General features: G+C 41.7%; 4 protein-coding genes across 7 annotated transcripts in view; 3 read left to right on the top strand and 1 right to left on the bottom strand.

Moving 5' to 3' along the window:
- Window positions 1-1,231: 1,231 nt before the first annotated feature.
- On the top strand, window positions 1,232-5,216 carry kbtbd3 (kelch repeat and BTB (POZ) domain containing 3). Of its 4 annotated transcripts, none has more exons than XR_014534770.1 (5): window positions 1,232-1,342; window positions 1,770-1,989; window positions 2,223-2,388; window positions 3,038-4,649; window positions 4,789-5,216. XR_014534770.1 is itself a non-coding variant. In XM_083549115.1 (4 exons), the coding sequence occupies exons 2-4, from the start codon at window positions 1,775-1,777 to the stop codon at window positions 4,472-4,474; spliced, it is 1,818 nt and encodes a 605-aa protein (XP_083405241.1). In that variant the 5' UTR covers window positions 1,232-1,342; window positions 1,770-1,774; the 3' UTR covers window positions 4,475-4,658. The 4 variants fall into 4 exon arrangements, 2 of the variants coding, with proteins under 2 accessions (XP_083405241.1, XP_083405240.1); XR_014534771.1 differs by having other exon boundaries at window positions 1,296-1,613; XM_083549115.1 differs by lacking the exon at window positions 4,789-5,216 and having other exon boundaries at window positions 3,038-4,658.
- Window positions 5,217-5,694: 478 nt separating this feature from the next.
- On the bottom strand, window positions 5,695-6,857 carry sln (sarcolipin). Its single transcript, XM_083549168.1, has 2 exons — window positions 6,704-6,857; window positions 5,695-6,116 (listed from the first exon to the last, which is right to left on the bottom strand). The coding sequence occupies exon 2, from the start codon at window positions 6,068-6,070 to the stop codon at window positions 5,972-5,974; it is 99 nt and encodes a 32-aa protein (XP_083405294.1). The 5' UTR covers window positions 6,071-6,116; window positions 6,704-6,857; the 3' UTR covers window positions 5,695-5,971.
- Window positions 6,858-17,144: 10,287 nt separating this feature from the next.
- Window positions 17,145-19,582, top strand: sfrp2l (secreted frizzled-related protein 2 like). Its single transcript, XM_083549164.1, has 3 exons — window positions 17,145-18,105; window positions 18,227-18,307; window positions 18,920-19,582. The coding sequence occupies exons 1-3, from the start codon at window positions 17,571-17,573 to the stop codon at window positions 19,231-19,233; spliced, it is 930 nt and encodes a 309-aa protein (XP_083405290.1). The 5' UTR covers window positions 17,145-17,570; the 3' UTR covers window positions 19,234-19,582.
- Window positions 19,583-19,914: 332 nt separating this feature from the next.
- tomt (transmembrane O-methyltransferase) overlaps window positions 19,915-20,000 on the top strand; it is a 1,986-nt gene continuing 1,900 nt past the window's right edge. Inside the window, exon 1 of the mRNA XM_083549166.1 lies at window positions 19,915-20,000. This exon is cut by the window's right edge and continues 302 nt beyond it. The gene's annotated coding sequence lies outside the window, so the exon portion shown is untranslated.

Genomic DNA, 20,000 nt, shown 5'->3' on the forward strand with positions numbered 1-20,000 from the left:
CACAGACTGGTTCAAGGTGGAGGTGGAACTGCATCAAGGATCGGCTCTGAGCCCTTTCCTGTTTGCAGTGGTGATGGACAGGTTGAAGGAGGAGGTCAGACAGGAGTCTCCCTGGACTATGATGTTTGTGGATGATATTGTGATTTGTGGTGAGAGTAGTGAGCAGGTTGAGAAGAGCCTTGAGAGGCGGAGGTACACGCTGGAGAGGAGAGGAATGAACGTCAGTAGGAGTAAGACAGTACATGTGTGTGAATGAGAGGGATTGACCACTGAGAACCCATCAGTGAAGTGCAGGAGAACAGAGAGCTGCATCACACACAGGAATCTCAGGGAGAATAAATGAACACAATTCAACAAGTCTCCTTTCACTGGAGCCACAACTGCACCTCCCACATACATCATCTCCAGCAGAAGCATCCATATGTACTCTTTATAAGCTTGCGTCAGTTTGTTTCAGCCCTGAGAGTTTCAGCACAGAGTCCGGAGTCACTGTGACTCTGAACACATTAATAAATTAATTAGTGCTGGTTTAATCTAATCTCACCTGCATCCACTCGACCCACATATGGCGGTCTGTGGCAGGTGACAATTTTAGCGCGAAATACCGGATCTGACGTTACTGCAATAATTCATTCATTAATTTTCTCCTGCTTATCCGTAATTCGGGTCGCGGGGGCAGCAGTCTAAGCAGGCCCCCGCCTTCGACTGCTGCCCAATCCTCACAGCACCGTCCCTCACGGTCCCTCCTGCAGGTGGTGAGCCCACGGGAAGTACTGCAATAATAATAATTATTATTATATTTTAACATTGACTACAATTTCCTAATGTTACATATTAGAACATTTTTCAAATATAATAAAAATTTTATTATTATTAATATTATTATTATTATTATTATTATTATTATTATTATTATTATTATTATTATCATCTTCTAATTCTCCATTGTTGCTCTGCGCACTGAGGCGCTTTCGAGCAAAGAATGTAGTAACGTCAGATCCGGTGTTATGCGCTAAAATGCTCCCCTGCCACAGACTGCCCCGACTTATTTCATAATAATGAGATATTAAGTCATAATTATGAGATCCTTCCTGTGATTTTTGTTCTCTTTGTGAATGCAACGCGCTTCCGTATCACGGTGTGTTCATGCTGTATGTTTTATTATAAACACTGTGTGTTCTAATGTAAACGCCGCAGAGTTCCGCGAGCTCACAGTGACGTCAGCACCCAGGCTCACCTGCAACGCAACTATACCGGCCCTAACACTGACGTCATTTTCGAATCTCGGCAGGGCGCACGCGCGCTAACCCGTCTGAAATCCGCTGTCTGTGGTGCTGAAACGGTAATGGTTTTATATATTTAACGGTACGGTCAGATATTTTCTGCTCTGTGTTGAGACGCTGAAAGGTTTGCTTGAACATATTGAAGAGAAAAAGATGGTCATGGTTCCACTTTCACACCGTTACCAAGCTGTCTATTTCCCTGTGAATGATGCAGAAGAAAGGATTTTCTACGCACTGCAGACGCTAAATACACGGACTTCTGCAGGATTGCTTGCTGTAGACTACACACAGCCACAAACTTATTTATATTTCATTTCTTAAACCAGGCATGTATGCTATATTGTTGACAGGACAGATCTAACACAACAGGGTTTATTTTACTTTTTAGCACTCTTTCGTTAAAGCAACAGTTTAAATGAAATATACATATGTACACAGAACTAGACATGCATGATGCCTTCAGCAGTGTTTTTTCTTTCCTCTGAGGTTGGATGCTGATGGATGAAAAGTGTGTGTTAAGCCCAGTCCGGCCGCTCTCAGACCAGCACTCAGTGCTGCTGGTGTGTGAAGGTCATGGTGATCATATCCTCAGCGTTCTACGCACATTTCGTAGCAAAGGCATGCTCTTTGACTTCTACATTCACGTCGAGGATGAGATCCTGCCATGCCATCGCTGTGTCCTTGCTGCTTGCAGTGACTTCTTTAGGTTAGAAATGTGTGATGTAAACAAAAAAATAAATATAATAGTCTATAAGTTGTTTACTGGTGTAGAATGTGTTCAAAACACAAATAATTGTACAGACATAATTATAATTACATTAAGTTTTTGTAGGTATGCACACAATTCCTTAAGGCTGCATAGCATCAGTGATTAATATTTAGCAGCATTCCGTTTACTGTCTTGTATGCAATAATAATTTTGCTAATTTGTCATCACAGGGTAATGTTTGAGGTGAACATGCTAGAGCGTGATGGTGACTCGGTCACACTGAGTAATCTCTCCTCGCAGGCTGTACACAGTTTCCTGGACTTTGCTTACATGGGCCAGATGGAAATCCTGGAAGAAAATGTCGATATGCTTTTCCAGCTGGCGTCTTTTCTACAGGTGACAATAATTTTACTGTTAAGTGCCAAGGCACTGAAGCTGGAAATGTAATGAGTAATGAATAACAAGCAAATTAAAAACCTAACCCTTTTTTTTAACTTTAACTGTGGAAAAATTGTTGATTTATTTCTTATATTATTGGACTTTTTAATGATAATAAATAGAACATAGAATGATATTGTATTTTATAAAGGTTTAAGTGATGTTTGAGTGATGGTTCTTTGATAATGATGAGAAAGATCCAAAATCTATAAGATTGTTTATTTCATAAGAATAAATAGAAACATTAATATTGCTTTTATTTCTGTTTACATCCACTAATTCTCTATATGAGAAACTAATTAGGTAAAATTATAAATTGAACAGTTTAATGTCGATGTAATCATTATTTTACTTAGATTTAATTTAGTACAAAAAAAAGGAATCTATAAAATGATTTATCTTTAAAAAAAAAAAAAAACTTTTTTTCCATAACACAACCATTTTTATTCATATTTTATGAAATAAATAATTTTTTAATAAACATTAACTATTTGTAAAGAATATTAAAAATAAGAATTGTCTTATTTTGTATTATAAATATTTTACTGTTATTTATTATATAATTTGTTAATGTTTAAATATTGAATCATTAATATTTATTTTGCAGGTGAGTGCACTCTTCCAGGCCTGCAGTGATTTCTTTATCCAGACACTTAATGCCTCTAACTGCCTTCATCTGTTGGCCATTGCTGAGGGATATGGCTCGTCCCGACTTTTGCACCATGCTACCAAGTTTGTGGTGGCCAACTTCCATGCACTTTCCTCGAGTCCAGAATTCCTGGTAATGCCTGCAGGGATCCTCAAACACTGCTTGGCCTCAGATTCACTCAGTGTGCCAGACGAAGAAAGTGCACTGCGATCCCTGATTCTGTGGACTCAGCATGACCTGCAATTGCGATGCACTTTACTTCATGAGCTCTTCTCACACATCCGCCTGCACCACCTTCCCCCTGCCAGGCTGCAGGAGCTGCTCCAGTCTGAAGCACTGATCATTAATAGTGGTGAGCGTTCCAGAGCAGTGATGAAAGCATTGTCACAAGTAATAGAATTCAGTGGCCTATTTCCAGACGCCCGTCAATCTACACTATCCAGCTACATCTATGTTCACAAAACAGAAGAAAATGGTGAGACATGCCACACGTTCTGCTACAATATAGCAGCCAACCAGTGGCACCAGCTGCCAACCTCTGAGCTTACTGACCTCCCTGGTTCTTCCATTACAAGTTTCGGAGAGAAGCTGTTTGTCATTGGAGGATGTCGAGGCAAATGTTGCAGAACGGTGAGGCTTCACATTGCCGAGCCTGAGCACAAGGCTACAAGGGAAGCATGGCGCTACTGTCCTGTCACTGGAAAACTTAGAGAAATTCAGGCCATGCAATGCCCACGAACCATGCATGCCTCTGTGTCCACAACTCAACACATTTATGTCATTGGGGGTAAAACTCATGGGTTGGGTGGCCTCCTAGATGTGGAGTGCTATGACCCTCTAGGGAACAAGTGGAAGTTTGTGAGTCCATTACCACGCCCGATCTACTTCCCAGAGGCAGCAGTGTGTGGTACCATCATCTACACTCTAGGCTCAGAGCTGGAAACGTCTGATGCCTTCAACCCATCACTGGACTGTTTTTTCCGCTATGATGCCAAAGCTAATCAGTGGTGCCAGTTGGTAGCAGAGTTTGGGCAGTTCTTTCATGCCACACTTGCCAAAGCTGTGTCTATTAAGACAACACTCTACCTGTGTGATCTGTCCACGTATAAGGTATACAGTTTCTGTCCAGAGACCTGTGCGTGGAAGAACGAGGGCTCTTTTGAGTGTGCCGGATTTAATGCAGGTGCCGTAGGAGTGCAGGAAAAAATCTACATACTAGGAGGGGATTATTCTCCTGATGAGATCACAGATGAGGTGCAGGTATATGACAGCACACAGAGTAAGTGTCAGGAGGTGGCGTCGATGCCATGCGCATTAACAGAGTTTCACTGCCAGCTGATCAGCTTTAATCATTTCCGAGATCCATGGAGATCTGAACCTGCTGAGCTACAATAAATCAATACGTGACGCACTTACAGACACGGAGACATTCACATTCTTACAGGCACTTAACTATGATGCACACTTGTGTTTGCGGCTATGTATTTCAGTGTTACTCAGCTTGCGAAATCCTTCCAGTAGCAAATGATAACAGCTTTTAAACCAGCTTCTGGATATGAATTAATCTGTAGTCTTAAGCACTTATAATCTGTAGTCTTAAGCACTTATAATCTGTAGTCTTAAGCACTTATAATCTGTAGTCTTAAGCACTTATAATCTGTAGTCTTAAGAACTTATAATCTGTAGTCTTAAGCACTTATAATCTGTAGTCTTAAGCACTTATTAAAAGCATAACATCTTAATATTTTTAGCTCCATCTGCATGAGACAGAATGAGTTCTGGAGTTTTTGTGTGTGTGTGGGGTGGGGTGGGGGGGATACAGGACACACACACACACACACACACACACACACCCACACACACATACACACACACACACGGGGGCAGGTTCTGGTTATTCACTTGCTCCTGTTCTTTCTCTTTGTTTGTGGGATCTATTCCTGCTCTATCAGTAAGAAGGTTCTAATCTATAATCTTTCTGTCTTGGTCTCGTTTTGACTTTGCACTGTATTACACTTTAAAAATGTCTCTGTTTGACATGTTTCTAAATGGCATTAATCTTTGTATTGTCTTTTGTAATAGGAGTTTGATTGTAGATTAATAAAATAGTGCACTTGGAGCTTCATGCGTCTCCTAAGTCTCATGTTACACCAAAGTTTTTGTGCTCTTTATAAGATTCCAGATGACTTCTGGTAAACGACTGCTGTTTCAGGGTTGTCACCATTACTAATAGAAAAAGAGGAGGTACACGAGTGTTACAGCTAAAATGGATAAAGATGTCTAAGACAAAGACCTCCTTTAAAGTGATGATTTTTTCTTCTTGCCCATATTAAGGTTTTAATCCAAATACCAGAGTCTGTGGAGGAATTTCTGATATATTCTGTTTATATTTAATAACGTGTGCTTGATCACCTTTTTTTTAAGTGAAGATGCTTGGAATAAAAAAATACCAACTCCTGAAAATGCTAGAAATGATTTAGAAATGCTGATAAAAATAATAATCCATTGTTGTTGGTTAAAATGGTATAAAGAAATGATGGCATTCGACTGGCTGATGAAAGATAATGATGGAATACTATTTATAATTGATTGTAAATGCTGCTGTGATTGAGTCATCAGATATATTCCAACTTTATTGGAAAAGCACAACTTTAAAAAGGTAAATAAATTTAAACTTAAGTTTATAAAGTTAACACATGTTTGGAAATGCACATGTTCACATGTTGTGCTAAAGTAAACAAAAGCAAGTAGTTTAAGGCCGCCGTCAAATTATTATTCACATGATCACATGATCAACGTTAGCAAACTAAACCACAAACTTTGGAGCTCGATCAGCGTGTGCTGATCACGGCGGCCAGCTTTTCCACATGCTCTCACTCCAGCCCAAGCAGTTCATGCTTCCTGATAGGATCTGACGAGCAGCCACATGAGCATAACTGTGATCAGCACGATCATGAAGTTCAGAAACAGCTCCTGTGCGGATCGGTCCATCTCTCCCAGACAAGGGGGGCCACAGTGAGGAGGGGCTGGGACTGTTCTAGAAGAAGTAGGCAGAAGGTTAAGTTCTATTATCAGATTGAAATAGAACATTGAGAACAAATCTGTCTGAGGTGTGAGTAAGTATGACTTTTAATTTACCTCAGTGAATGTTGTAAAACTGCAAACTTTCAAATTATTTCCTGACAATTTTTTTTTTTTTTTGGTGCAAACTTTTCCCTGTGCAGAAGTCTGCAGAATCTATGCCCACATTTAAACTCACCAATCAGCATCAAGATCTAAATTCTCTACTCTCATCTGTCCAACTGTTTCATACTGACAGCTCTCTGGCCTCGATTCACACTTATATAAAGCACACAATCCCACATACATGCCTACACAATGCTGCTGCTATAATAATAGGATTTGTTATTATTATTAATAATAATAATAATAATAATAATAATAATACATGTACAATTTAAGGGTTTTAAATTTAAGACTTAATTTTGGTGGGATTTTAGTGGGAATTTCAGCAAGCTAAATAATCACAGAGTGTAAAAATGAGAAAGCATGCAGGTGTTTTTAAAACACTGACAACTTAAATGATGTAAAAATCAATCAGTAAGATGATGCACTTCGGCTTACCTGCGTAGACGTTTCTCAAGTCAGGGAAAATTCAAGAAACAAAAATCCTCCTCTCGTTTGCTTGTTTCTTTTGTTTTCTCGTTTCTTGTGCAGAACTTTGTGTCGCACTGCGCTCTGCGAAACTTCTCTCCCTAAAAGTACCCTGATGAAGAAGCACCTCCCCGATCACCATGTCACACAGAAATTATCCAAGTTTACTGCCAAGAGGAATTAAGTTCTCTTTGTGTGTGTGTGTGTGTGTGTGTGTGTGTGTGTGTGTGTGTGTGTGTGTGTGTGTGTGTGTGTGTATTTAGAGTGCAGACAGAATTAAACTTACAAAATTATTACTTCTGATTTCTATTTCCAGTCCAACATAAATCTTATTATCCATCATTCATTAAAAACAGTGACGATGCAACTGAATTTGCCATAACAGCAAAATAACCTCATTAAAATAATTAATAGAAGCAGAGGTGTGTGTGTGTGTGTGTGTGTGTGTGTGTGTGTTAGTGTCAATTTTAAGCTTTAATCTGAAAACATCAGCAACAACAAACTACCTGTTTGAATAAAACATACCTACACACACACACACACCCCTACACTGTGTATAGATAGATAGATAGACAGACAGACAGACAGACAGACAGACAGACAGACAGACAGACAGACAGACAGACAGACAGACAGACAGACAGACAGACAGACAGACAGATAGATAGATAGATAGATAGATAGATAGATAGATAGATAGATAGATAGATAGATAAACAGTATATTAGGGCTGTCAAAAGTAAAGCATTAATAACACATTAATCAAATTCATTTTAACGGCACACATTTTATTAACACGTGATTAAAGCAATTCACATCTGTGTCACCAATTAAAAAAAAAGGGGGGGGGGGGGGGGTTACAATTGTTTTAAAGTGAACAATAAGCAATGCACGTTCACCATGAAGACTCCACTGCTGAAGATCAAGCCTGTGAAATACTGGGAGAATAAATTCTGCTCAGATGAGATCAAATTGAACTCTTTGGATGCCAGAATACACACCATGTCTGGAGGACACACGGCACATCAGCCCAGAAACACCTGACCAACAGTGAAGTGTGGAGGTGAGAACATCATGGGGTGAAACTGTTTTTCAGCATACGGTACTGATGAACTTTACGTAATTAAAGGAAGGATGAAGGGAATAATGTACCGAGACATTCTTGATAAATATCTGCTGCATCTACCAGGATGATGAAGATGAAACGAGGGTGAACATTTCAGCGAGACGAAGATCCCAAACACACAGCTGAAGAAACTCTCAACTCTCAGAGAAAGAAAATAAAGCTGCTAGAATGTTCCAGCCAATCACCTTCCTCAAATCCCATTTAAGATCTACAGAAAGAACTAAAGATCAGAGTTGATAGAAGAGACCACAGAACCTTCAAGATGTGACGAGTGTTTGTGTAGAAGATTAGACCAAAATCACACCTGAGCAATGAGTGAAACCAGTTTCTCCATACAGGAGACGTCTTGAAGACGTCCTTACCAACAAAGGCTTTTGTACGAAGTACTAAATACACCCCCACCCCCACCCTGCATGGGTTCTTGCCAACAGCACCTCATTTTTTCATGTCAATACTTATTTTACCTGCTGTGTATAAATATAATGACTTAAATATTTAAATACATTTATTCCTTATATTAATCTTGTAACTGAACGTGTAACAGAACATTGTTATTGCATAATAAAAGCCAGTCGTGCACAGAAAAGGGGTGTGGCCTCTAGTATTGTGGCAATTTCCAATTTTAATATTCAAAAAAATATATTTTTTTTTGAACCACTCATTAAAAGCCATTTAATTATTTATTATAAAAAATTGTATGTCTTGATACCAGTTGCTGTACAACATTTATTTGTTAATAATAATAATAATAATAATAATAATAATAATAATAATAACAATACAAACTATTATTATTAATAATTTCTGAAAGTTGCTGCTAAAATGCAGGAATGTTCCGAGGTTCTGAGGTGGATACTGGTAGGTGAAATGCATCAGGTTAAATCGTTTTCATCTCCTGTTTCACTGTTCTATATTTAACATGTCTATTTGTTGTGTCACGTCTGAGTTCAGAGAAACATTTGCCTTGGTGATAGATTTCACATTTACATGATTCAGTGAACAATTTAAATTCAATTGTAACCATAATGTAGATTTTTAAAAAGCATGTGTGTTGCGAGACGAGCATTAGTAGTCCATTTCAAACAAGAGAGGTTATTAATATTTTCCTTCAAGTATGATTTTAAAACACAGAACAAATCCATTTATAGAAAAGAATTACAAACAAAGGGAGAGAAGATCAATCCAGAATTCTGCATCTGAAACAGACTTGGTCCTACTGGTATGAAAAGTAAACTGCAATCTTCAGAATGATCCAAAAGGTCTGGCAGCTTCGCTAACAGCTGTTCATATCACTGACCCAGATAAAGACTGAAAATAGACTTTACACGATTCCTTACTGTCAAATTCAAAACAGAGTTTCTGTAAATGAGTTTTCTCTTTATATGTTTTTTTAATAACTTGGTTCTTTCTTTTTCGCTTATTGTTTAAGAAATGCTGTTTTCTGATTGGAGCTTAAAAATGACCACCTTTTATATTTCCATATTTGGAAGTGAAAGGGTGGATTTGTGCATGTAGTTGTTTCCATCTGTGAAGTAAGTGTAGGAGAGTAAGAAAGATTAAACACACACACACACACACACACACACACACACACACACACACACACACCTCATAGCTCTGCCCTGGTAACAGTACAGACCTCATGTCCCCACTATATCTCACGTACACAGTCTGGCACACAGATGCAGATGTGGCACGTAGGTCCTGCGATATTAGTAAGCAGACATATTCATAGCCGCAGGAAGTGGGGGTGCTGGGGGTGCTGCAGCACCCCCTATTGGCAAGAGAGAGATTTTTTTTTTAAATGTAGGCTATTAAAAATATTTTGCACAATTTATAAATTCCTTATGGATATTTTAGGAAATGATTTTGACACACGTAGGCTATTAAGTGTATTTTGAATTTTAATTTAATTATTTTGATTATTTTAATGATATTGATTTTTCAAGTTCATGTGTAAAGCGCGTTTCACACGCGCGGGTGATTTGAGTTTGGCTTTCTCTGGCAGCGCGCACACATAGCCTAAATGCCTTGCCCTTGTGGAAGATCAAATTTGCTCTTCGTACCTTTTACAACAACATGAAGATATCAGAAGAAGAGATCGGTGGTCTCTTTCCTGCTCGTGTTCCACATCCCTCTCAAAGCGCAGAGCGGGAGGCTATAACGCGTCTTTGTGTGAAAATATAAAACTGTTCTTTTTTTTTTTTTTTTCAATTCAACTTTATTATATTATGTAAGTTACCAGTATTTAATGATATTTATTTCAATGCTTTACAGACTTTAGTGTGTTGTTTCTTTGGATTTTTCTGGACCACTGCAACACCGCCGGTATTTGGTCCTTATCCACCGCGGTGGTAAAAAAAAAAAAGTGCCATCGTCACAGCCCTATGTTATTTTTTAAAATGTATTCTAAATAGGCCTATAGGTTTTTTTGTCCAAAAAAAATAAATAAATAAAATTTCACAGCACCCCCTGTTCAAAATTACTTCCAGCGGCCCTGGACATATTGTGAAGTATTACACACACTGCACTTCTGTTACTCTGGTGTATAAATCTAATGTGATCTTTGGAATCATCTTGTATATGGTTAATGTAATGGGGAAGCTGATGGACTGATGGGGGGTGATTAGGGAGTGATGGGAGGTGATGGGGGGTGATTAGGGAGTGATGGGAGGTGATGGGGGGTGATTAGGGAGTGATGGGAGGTGATGGGGGGTGATGGGGGGTGATGGGGGGTGATTAGGGAGTGATGGGAGGTGATGGGAGGTGATTAGGGAGTGATGGGAGGTGATTAGGGAGTGATGGGAGGTGATGGGAGGTGATGAGGGTGATTAGGGAGTGATGGGAGGTGATGGGAGGGTGATTAGGGAGTGATGGGAGGTGATGGGAGGGTGATTAGGGAGTGATGGGAGGTGATTAGGGTGATGAGGGTGATTAGGTAATGATGGGAGGTGATGGGGGTAATTAGGAAGTAATGGGGGGTGATGGGGGTGTTTAGGGAGTGACGGGAGGGTGATTAGGGATTAATGGGAGGTGATGGGAGGGTGATAAGGGAGTGATGGGAGGTGATGAGGGGGGTTAGGGAGTGATGGGAGGTGATGGGGGTGATTAGGAAGTGATGGGGGGTGATGGGAGGTGATGGGGGGGTGATTAGGGAGTGATGGGAGGTGATGGGAGGGTGATTAGGGAGTGATAGGGGGTGATTAGGAAGTGATGGGGGTGATGGGAGGTGATAGGGGGTGATGGGAGGTAATGGGGGTGATTAGGAAGTGATGGGGGGGTGATGGGAGGTGATTAGGGAGTGATGGGGGGTTATGAGGGAGTGATGGGGGTGATGGGGGGTAATGGGGGTGTTTAGGGAGTGATGGGAGGGTGATTAGGGAGTGATGGGGGTGATGGGGGTGTTTAGGGAGTGATGGGAGGGTGATTAGGGAGTGATGGGAGGGTGATTAGGGAGTGATGGGAGGTGATGGGGGTGTTTAGGGAGTGATGGGAGGGTGATTAGGGAGTGATGGGGGTGATTAGGGAGTGATGGGAGGTGATGGGGGTGTTTAGGGAGTGATGGGAGGGTGATTAGGGAGTGATGGGGGGTGATTAGGGAGTGATGGGGGGTGATGGGGGGTGATTAGGGAGTGATGGGAGGTGATGGGGGGTGATTAGGGAGTGATGGGGGGTAATGGGGGGTAATGGGGGTGTTTAGGGAGTAATGGGAGGGTGATTAGGGAGTGATGGGGGGTGATTAGGGAGTGATGGGGGGTGATGGGGGTGTTTAGGGAGTGATAGGAGGGTGATTAGGGAGTGATGGGGGTGATTAGGGAGTGATGGGAGGTGATGGGGGGTGATTAGGGAGCGATTAATTGTCTAAATCCCCAAACACACAATGCAGCTCCTTCTGTCCTTCTCTGTACTTCTCCATCAACATCCTCAAAGCAAATAAGGCATCTGTGGTGCTCTTCCTCGGCATGAAACCATACTGCTGCTCACAGATGGTCACCTCTTCTCTCAGCCTGGCTTCCACTACTCTTTCCCATAACTTCATGGTGTGACTGAGCAACTTAATTCCCCTGTAGTTACTGCAGGTCTGCACATCTCCCTTATGCTTAAAGATCGGTACCAGCACACTCCTTCTCCATTCCTCAGGCATCTTCTCCCCTTCCAGAATCCTGTTAAACAATCTGGTTAAAAACTCCACTGCCATCTCTCCTAAACATCTCTACGCTTCTACCGGTATGTCATCTGGTCCAACCGACTTTCCATTCTTCATCCTCTTAATCGCTGCTCTCACTTTCTCCTTACTAATCCTATCTACATCCTGCTTCACCAACTCCACATCCTCCAACCTTCTCTCTCTCTGATATTCCTCATTCATCAGCTGCTCAAAATACTCCCTCCATCTTCTCAACACACTCTCCTCACTAGTCAACACCTTACAGTCTCCAATCTCCTTCAGGTTGCATCTCCTACACAGAAGATAATCCACCTGTGTGCACCTTCCTCCACTCTTATACGTCACCCTGTGATCCTCCTTCTTCTTAAAATACGTGTTCACCACTGCCATTTCCATCCTTTTAGCAAAATCTACCACCATCTGCCCTTCCACATTCCTCTCCTTAAAACCACACCTACCATCACCTCCTCATCACCTCTGTTCCCTTCACCTACATGCCCATTAAAGTCTGCCCCAATCACTAATCTTTCATTCCTACGTTCACCTTCTACCACTTCATCTCACTCACTCCAGAATCTTTCCTTCTCCTCCATCTCACAACCCACTTGTGGAGCATAAACACTGATGACATTCATCATCACGCCTTCAGCTTCAGTTACTTCAGTTTTCCAGCCTGGGTGATTTTGTAATTATTTTGCACACATGTTAAAGTTTGTCTCCTGCTTCTTTGTTGGGGAGATTTTTAAAGTTTTTTCCTAATTATAAAAAAAAACGTTTAATTGTATTTTTTATGCTTAGTTAAAAGGACAATTTTCAGATTCAGACTTGAGCTGAGTAATGGCTGTGAAGCTTCGTCTGAGTTTTCTATAGTTGAGAGTGTGTGAGAGTGTGTGAGAGTGTGTTTGAGAAGTGAAGAAAAGAGTGTAGGCAGGGTGGAGTGGGTGGAGAAGAGTGATAGCAGGAGTGATTTGTGATTAGAAGAGTATCTGTGAGAGTGAAAGGGAAAGTTTACAGGACTGTGGTGAGACCTGAGATGTTGTATGGATTAGAGACAGTGGCATTGAGTAAAAGACAGGAGGTGGAGCTGGAGGTAGCAGAGCTGAAGATGTTGAGATGTTCGTTGGGAGTGACGACGATGGACAGGATTAGAAATGAGTTTATTAGAGGGACAGTGCATGTAGGACGTTTTGGAGACAAGGTGAGGGAGGTGAGATTGAGATGGTTTGGACATGTGCAGAGGAGGATCATGGGGTGATGGGGTATCAGTAGGAGAATGCTGAGGATGGAGCCACCAGGAAGGAGGAAAAGAGGAAGACCAAGGAGGAGGTTTATGGATGTGGTGAGGGAAGACATGCAGGTAGATGGTGTGATGTCAGATGTAGAGGACAGAGTCAGTGGCAGGCGGTCAGGGGCAGTAAATCTTCTCTGCTGGTCTAAACACTATCAGAAGCACTGACCTACATTTACAATCTAAATTCTAATATTTGTTCCATGAAATTGTATGAATTTCTTCCATCAGTTTCTTCTCTTCATGTTGTAGTGTTTCTCTCGGCTGCACTGCTTCAGTACGTGGATGTGGATGTTAGATTTTTTGTCCAATCAGATTTCAGCCTCTATGTGCTGCCATGTGAATCTAATCTGCCCAGGGCCAGATGTTGTAGGTGCACAGTTGTGGTTGTAGTGTGGAGGTTTGGAGTGTAACTGGGTTTGTTGTTTTAGTAAAATGGTTTTTACCTCCAGATGTGAAACGTCTCTCTGTAATGCACGTGTTGTTATATTGTGTGTTTGTATTGTATTGATGGTTTCTATAATTGTGATGTGATTGTGGTGTATTAAGAGGTGGAGTAAGTCGGGTACGTCCACACTGAAGGTCCAGGTACTAAATACATGGCTCACCACTGGACAGAGTAGAATGGAGACGAATGATCTGCTGTGGCGACCTCTAATGGAGCAGCCGAAAGAAGACGACGACTATATAAATACGTTAAATAAATTTTGTGAGTCTCATCTAAAATCCAAAATATATAAAAATCTTTTTGTGCATTGCTTCAGGTCTCCAGAACACTGAAGAGGCCTAATCTTCTTCAACACAGATGTCAATGTGATTTAGTGAAACACATTTGAATGATTGCATCACCTCTTTTTAGCCAAAAGTAACTGTTCATAACATTTCATTCAAGTGGATGAGTGTAAAATGTTTTGATGTGTCAGGAGATAGGACGAGTGGATGGAGAGGAGAGGACGCATGGCGTGAACATGACGTGTGGAATGAAGTTCAGTGTTGTCCTGGACGTGAGCCGGGAAACACTTTTGAAATGTTTTGCTGTCACCACACACTCCCTTCCCCACACCCACAAACACACATATACACAGTGTTGTGCTCGTTACTAAAAAATAATGACTAGTTACAGTTACTCGTTACTTCATTCAAAAAGTCACTCAGTTACTGTGTTGATTATTTACACCATAAAGTAATGCGTTACTGTTAAAAGTAACTTTTTAGTTCCTTTTTTAAAGAATCTTCTTTAATGTTCTCATTAATGCTCTTTTATGTGTTATAATCTACACAAACACAAAACTGACTTAAACACAGAGTCATTTTTAAACACTATTATATTAAAGTCAGAGCAGCACACACTGAATATATCACAAGGATTTCTGACATAAACAACAAAACAAGCTGAATAATAGATTCACAATCAAACACTAAAGTGGCTTCTGCTGTTGTGTTGAGCTCTTAAACATGTTCCTTTCACAGCTGAAGTATGAGAACACAACACCGGGTTAGCGCATAGCTTCTAGCTCCTCAGGCATGGAGGTCCTGGAGGAGCTTCAGCAGATTGGAGTAGCTGTTTATCGCAGTAGATACGAGCTTCGAACCAGAAACACACAACTTACATTTGACTTAAAAGTTTTTGTCTTTATGCTCAACTAAAGTGTAATAATGATCATATTTCCACTTTGAGAAACTCGTCTTGCTCTCGCCTCGACTCGCCATTACTGCCGCACAGACCTGAATAAACAGAGACACGCCCACAGTGCGTCTTCTTCCTGTTTACAGTGGTTCATCCTCCAATCCTACAATGTGTCTCTGCTGTAAACAGGTCAGACTGTTAGACTGTAGTCTACACTTCAGCCCAAATTCATTCATTTAATAAAGTAACGGGTAACAAACCACACGCTAACGGAGTTACTTTATTTAAAAACTAACGCGTTACAGTATTAATTACTGTCAAAAGTAACGTGTTACTGCCCAACACTGCTCACGTACACATTCACTCTTTCTATTTGACCTCCACAGCAGCACACCCAGAAATGTGACTCCATTCTCATAGCCACTGCATAGAACACGTACACACACACACACCCACACACACACACACACACACCCCAGTCTGTAGATCACTGTACTTACACACTCAGTCTTTTTTATAGGATACAGTTACAACCTGAAGTTCACCAGGCCTATTTCAAACCTTAAACCAAACAGTGATCTACCTTCCTAATCATATGAGCCCACAGGTGATTGGGTTGCGTCACTGTGACTGTTTTTCTGTTTCTATTGTGATGATCGAGGTCACAAACTTACCTGCACACTTGTTGTACAGAACTGGGCACAAGTCAGAGAACTCTTTTGTTATAAATCAAATGGCCATTAAGAGTTTGTTCATTATTCCGTAGCAAACTTTACCATGTTCATTTCTGCAGGCCGGAAGCTGAATAATGTTTTTACGGTTAAAGAATTTTATAAATTTTTAGTAAATACATTTCCCTTGTTATTATTTCATACTGATATTGTTCATCAAGTTTTTTAAAGGAAATAAAATGTAGGATTTCTTTTGCAACAGATCTTGCACTGATGAATATCTAAATGCCTGAGCAGCTCATGTACCACCTGCAGCCTATAAAAAGTAAAGCATGGCTTTGAAGCAGTGAACAGAGGATTTTATGAGCTGCACTAAAACACGAGTTAATTACATACTACACACTTTACTGGAAGATCCTTCATTTCCTGCATCCTGAGTAAAAGCACTCCAGTTCTTTTCTTTACAGATGATCTTAAATTCGGTTTTACAAAAGGCTCAAAGTCACCATGAAGGTCACCGTGTGTGTTTCTTTACATGTTCATGTTTCATGTGGTTTCTTTCTTTCTTTATTATTTATGCCCATGACCATGCTGTAGGACTGGACTAGGACCAAACATAAATAAAATCAGCCCTGGTATTTAGGCTCAGACTGGCCCACAACATACGATCACAAATACTACCAATCTTTGCACACCCTTAAATACGTAGACCAACTTTTATTCCATAAAAGCGCTAAAGCCATTGAACCATTTAAATAGGAAAGTGTGCCATTTGACACATTAAAAATTTTAAAAGTGTAATTTATTAATACAATAAAACTATAATCCAAACTGATGCATCCTAAAAATCCTAAAACTAGTTCTGACATCCATCTTGTGTTTGAAGGAGAAACAGAAGAGACATTATAAATTGTTGATCATAAATAATGTTATATAAGAAAGGAATGCATCAGGGACACTAACAATTTGTGCAGCGTGCACTGTGTGTGATTAGTGCTTCTGAACGCCTCCTGGTCACACTAAGCGCGTGAGCGTGGCTACAAATCCCACGCGCAGAAATCTAACAACCAAACTCACGTCGTTGCAGAGCAAAGCGTGTAATTTACCACCTTTATTCTGTGTTTTTGTCTGTTTTATCAAAGAGTTTCTACACTGAATACATCGCCAAGGATACAAGTTTGAAAGCAGTTTAGCTTACCGCAGACTCGACCCTCAACTCTCTCCGTCTCTTTCTCTCTTTATCCTCCTTACTGTTCGTGTCGCCCGTGCCGCCGCGCGCCGGTGTCGCCCGTGCCGCCGCGCGCCGGTGTCGCCCGTGCCGCCGCGCGCCGGTGTCGCCCGTGCCGCCGCGCGCCGGTGTCGCCCGTGCCGCCGCGCGCCGGTGTCGCCCGTGCCGCCGCGCGCCGGTGTCGCCCGTGCCGCCGCGCGCCGGTGTCGCCCGTGCCGCCGCGCGCCGGTGTCGCCCGTGCCGCCGCGCGCCGGTGTCGCCCGTGCCGCCGCGCGCCGGTGTCGCCCGTGCCGCGGTTGTTTAAAATGAATCATCTGTACTTTACACTTTCACGTGTGCAGTCTGAGTTTATAACATGGTGAAATGTGTGTTTTTCTTCTGTAAAGGTGCTGCTGTGCTCCATTTCAGAATCTGAATAAAATTAATGTTCATGTACATTTGCATGTTGGACGGAATTGTGCTCGGTAGAACCGGTGTAACACAGAACCGAATCGAAACAACGCGCAGCAGAAACATTCACGTTACTGTGATGGAGCAGTAATACTGAGTTAGTCATTAAACACGTATAAAATGGATTTAAGAACTAATTCGTCTGATTGGGCCACACAGAATTTCGATTATGACGTAGTCTGAAGTGATTGGACAGCCTCGAGATGGACAAGTTTTAACTCCACGCGCGTGCAGCTGCGAAACCTGCAAAAAGAAAACAGAAACGGTTGCGGATTAAAGATGGACACACGGTTGGTGCTTTTCCTCGCGACGCTTCTCGGCTTTTGCACGTGTAAATCGCAGGATATTTTATTAGACGAAGTTACTGCAGACGTGGTCTCCGACTTTGTCACGTCGGTGGAGTTCGGGAGCGCGCGCTCCGTGTGCCGGCCGGTACCGAGTGCCATGACTCTCTGCCGTGGGCTCGGGTATGGGCACATGCGGCTTCCGACGCTGCTGGGCCACGAGAGCGCGCGAGAAGCGCAACAACAGTCCGGCGCGTGGTTGCCTCTGGTCCATAAACGCTGTCACAGAGATATCACCCGATTCCTGTGCTCGCTCTTCGCCCCCGCGTGCCTACCGGAGCTCGACCATCCCGTGCGCCCGTGCAGGAGACTATGCGAGAACGTGCGCAATGCGTGCGCGCCTGTTATGAACGCTTTCGGGTTCTCGTGGCCGCACGCGTTCAACTGTAGCCACTTTCCGGGACTGAATTCGACGCTGTGTGTTCCGGGAAGTGACGCCACCAGCCGGGATGTTATTGACGTCCTCCAAGGTTTTTTTCCTATAGATACGATTTTAAAATCGTGATAAACTTGTGATTTCCTTCCACAGGCTTTCTTTAGGTGATGGCATGGAATTCTGGGTAATCAGGTGTGTTCCTTCCGCGTGTGTAGGTAACGTGTTGTGTGACGCCTGCAGACCAGAAGCTGATGCAGAGCATGAGATTGAGGAAAACTTCTGCAGAAGTCAGTTTGGTGAGTGTGAGATGATTTGACCTGAGCAGTTTTCAGGCGTAGAAAAGTAGAACATTGACATTATGCCACACTAAAGCACATTTCACAGCATCATTCTTGCTTCAATCTCCTCTTTAGTGAAAAACATTCACAATTGTACTGTTTCGAAATGAAAATCTGAACGGTACATTTCATGCCTGAAGTTAATGTTATTCCTGGATTCAATGCATTTCGTTTCATATCTCCGGATTGAATGTGTGCCACAGGTGTCTGGTCTGGGCACAGCTCTTCTCTGTACTTTTCAGTTGTAGTTGTACATATAAACTAATGCACTTTTATTTGCACATAAAATCTCTATTTATGCATCTATTATAGTCCCACGTTTCTGCCACTGCCTCTGTGTATTATACAAAAAAACTTATTTAAACATTGTCCTAATGGCATTTCTGTGATTTAAATCTATAAACTTTCCTCGCGCTGTTATTAATATTTAGCTTTTAATATAATTTTCCTCTCTGAACGGAGAGATTTTTGCTCCTTTTCCACTGATTTGCATGAATAAAAGACTCCGTCATTCCTGGAGCCTGTTCTAGAATCACTCTTCTATTTACACGTTTGTTTCTCGCTCATCAGCATTCAGGATTCAGATTGGATCCTCTTCCTTGGAGGGTTTGGACCTACGAGTGGAGCCTCAGGGGCAGAGTCGGGTCCTGCGTTGGGAAGGTGGAGAGCAGGAGCAGCAGGTGGCGATGCAGCAGAGCGCCCTCTGGCTGAGAGATGCTGGTAACTGCTCATGTCAGGCACTAGATGGGCGGAGCTTCGGTCCACTTCTGGCTTTAGGGGACTTGAAGGACGGACGCATTGTTTTATCCCGACTCGTAAAATGGCCTCATCGTGAGAGAGAGCTAAAGAAGTTCATTAGAAAACTGAGCAAAAAGCCATGCTAGCAGTAAATCAGTTCCCATCTAACATTCAGGTTTGAGAAAAAAAAAAATATAATGAAGAAAAAGGTTGATGGTGAAACCTGAGGCCGAGTCGAGAGCTGATAATACTTCTGTAAGGACTTGTGTTTATTAGAAAGCAGATTTCCACCCTGCATGGGGGTTAATGACCAACAGCCACCGCTAGCGACGTGCACGTGCACTGTAATTGTGTTTTTAACTCTAATAGCTGCACTGTGATTTCACCCTTTTTTAGTCTTTAAATGAAGACCTGAATTTAAAATAATTCTTTTAAAGAATGAACAGTTTGTGTTCTATTTTTATTTACACTACAAATAAAAATGCATCTGAAACACATGGTATATTTGAAGTAACCTGATATGCTGCTGTTCTAATGTGCCTCATGTTTAATACATTTCCTCAGGTGAGGTTCTGCCTCATGTTATGCTAATGTGAATAAAAGACAATGTTTTCCTCATCAATACAAGTCAAATAACTATCACTGAGCAATGAAGAGCAAAATGCACTTGTTCTGGCAAACCTGTTCATTGCAGGACCTGCAGAACATTTTAGGAACTGACTGTAGAACTTGAAGAACACTAAAACCTAACTGAGCTTCACACAGCTGTACTGAAACAAACACCACTGATCCTCATCAGAGCTCATCCCCCACCACACACACACTCTCATGACTTGACTTGACTGTTGCTGGACCTTTGGAGAAAACCAACATGACCATAAGGAGAACCTGTAAAACAGTAACTGATCAAATT

The sequence above is a fragment of the Silurus aristotelis genome (assembly GCF_946808225.1).
Source record: "Silurus aristotelis genome assembly, chromosome: 8".
In the NCBI taxonomy this organism is placed as follows: domain Eukaryota; kingdom Metazoa; phylum Chordata; class Actinopteri; order Siluriformes; family Siluridae; genus Silurus; species Silurus aristotelis.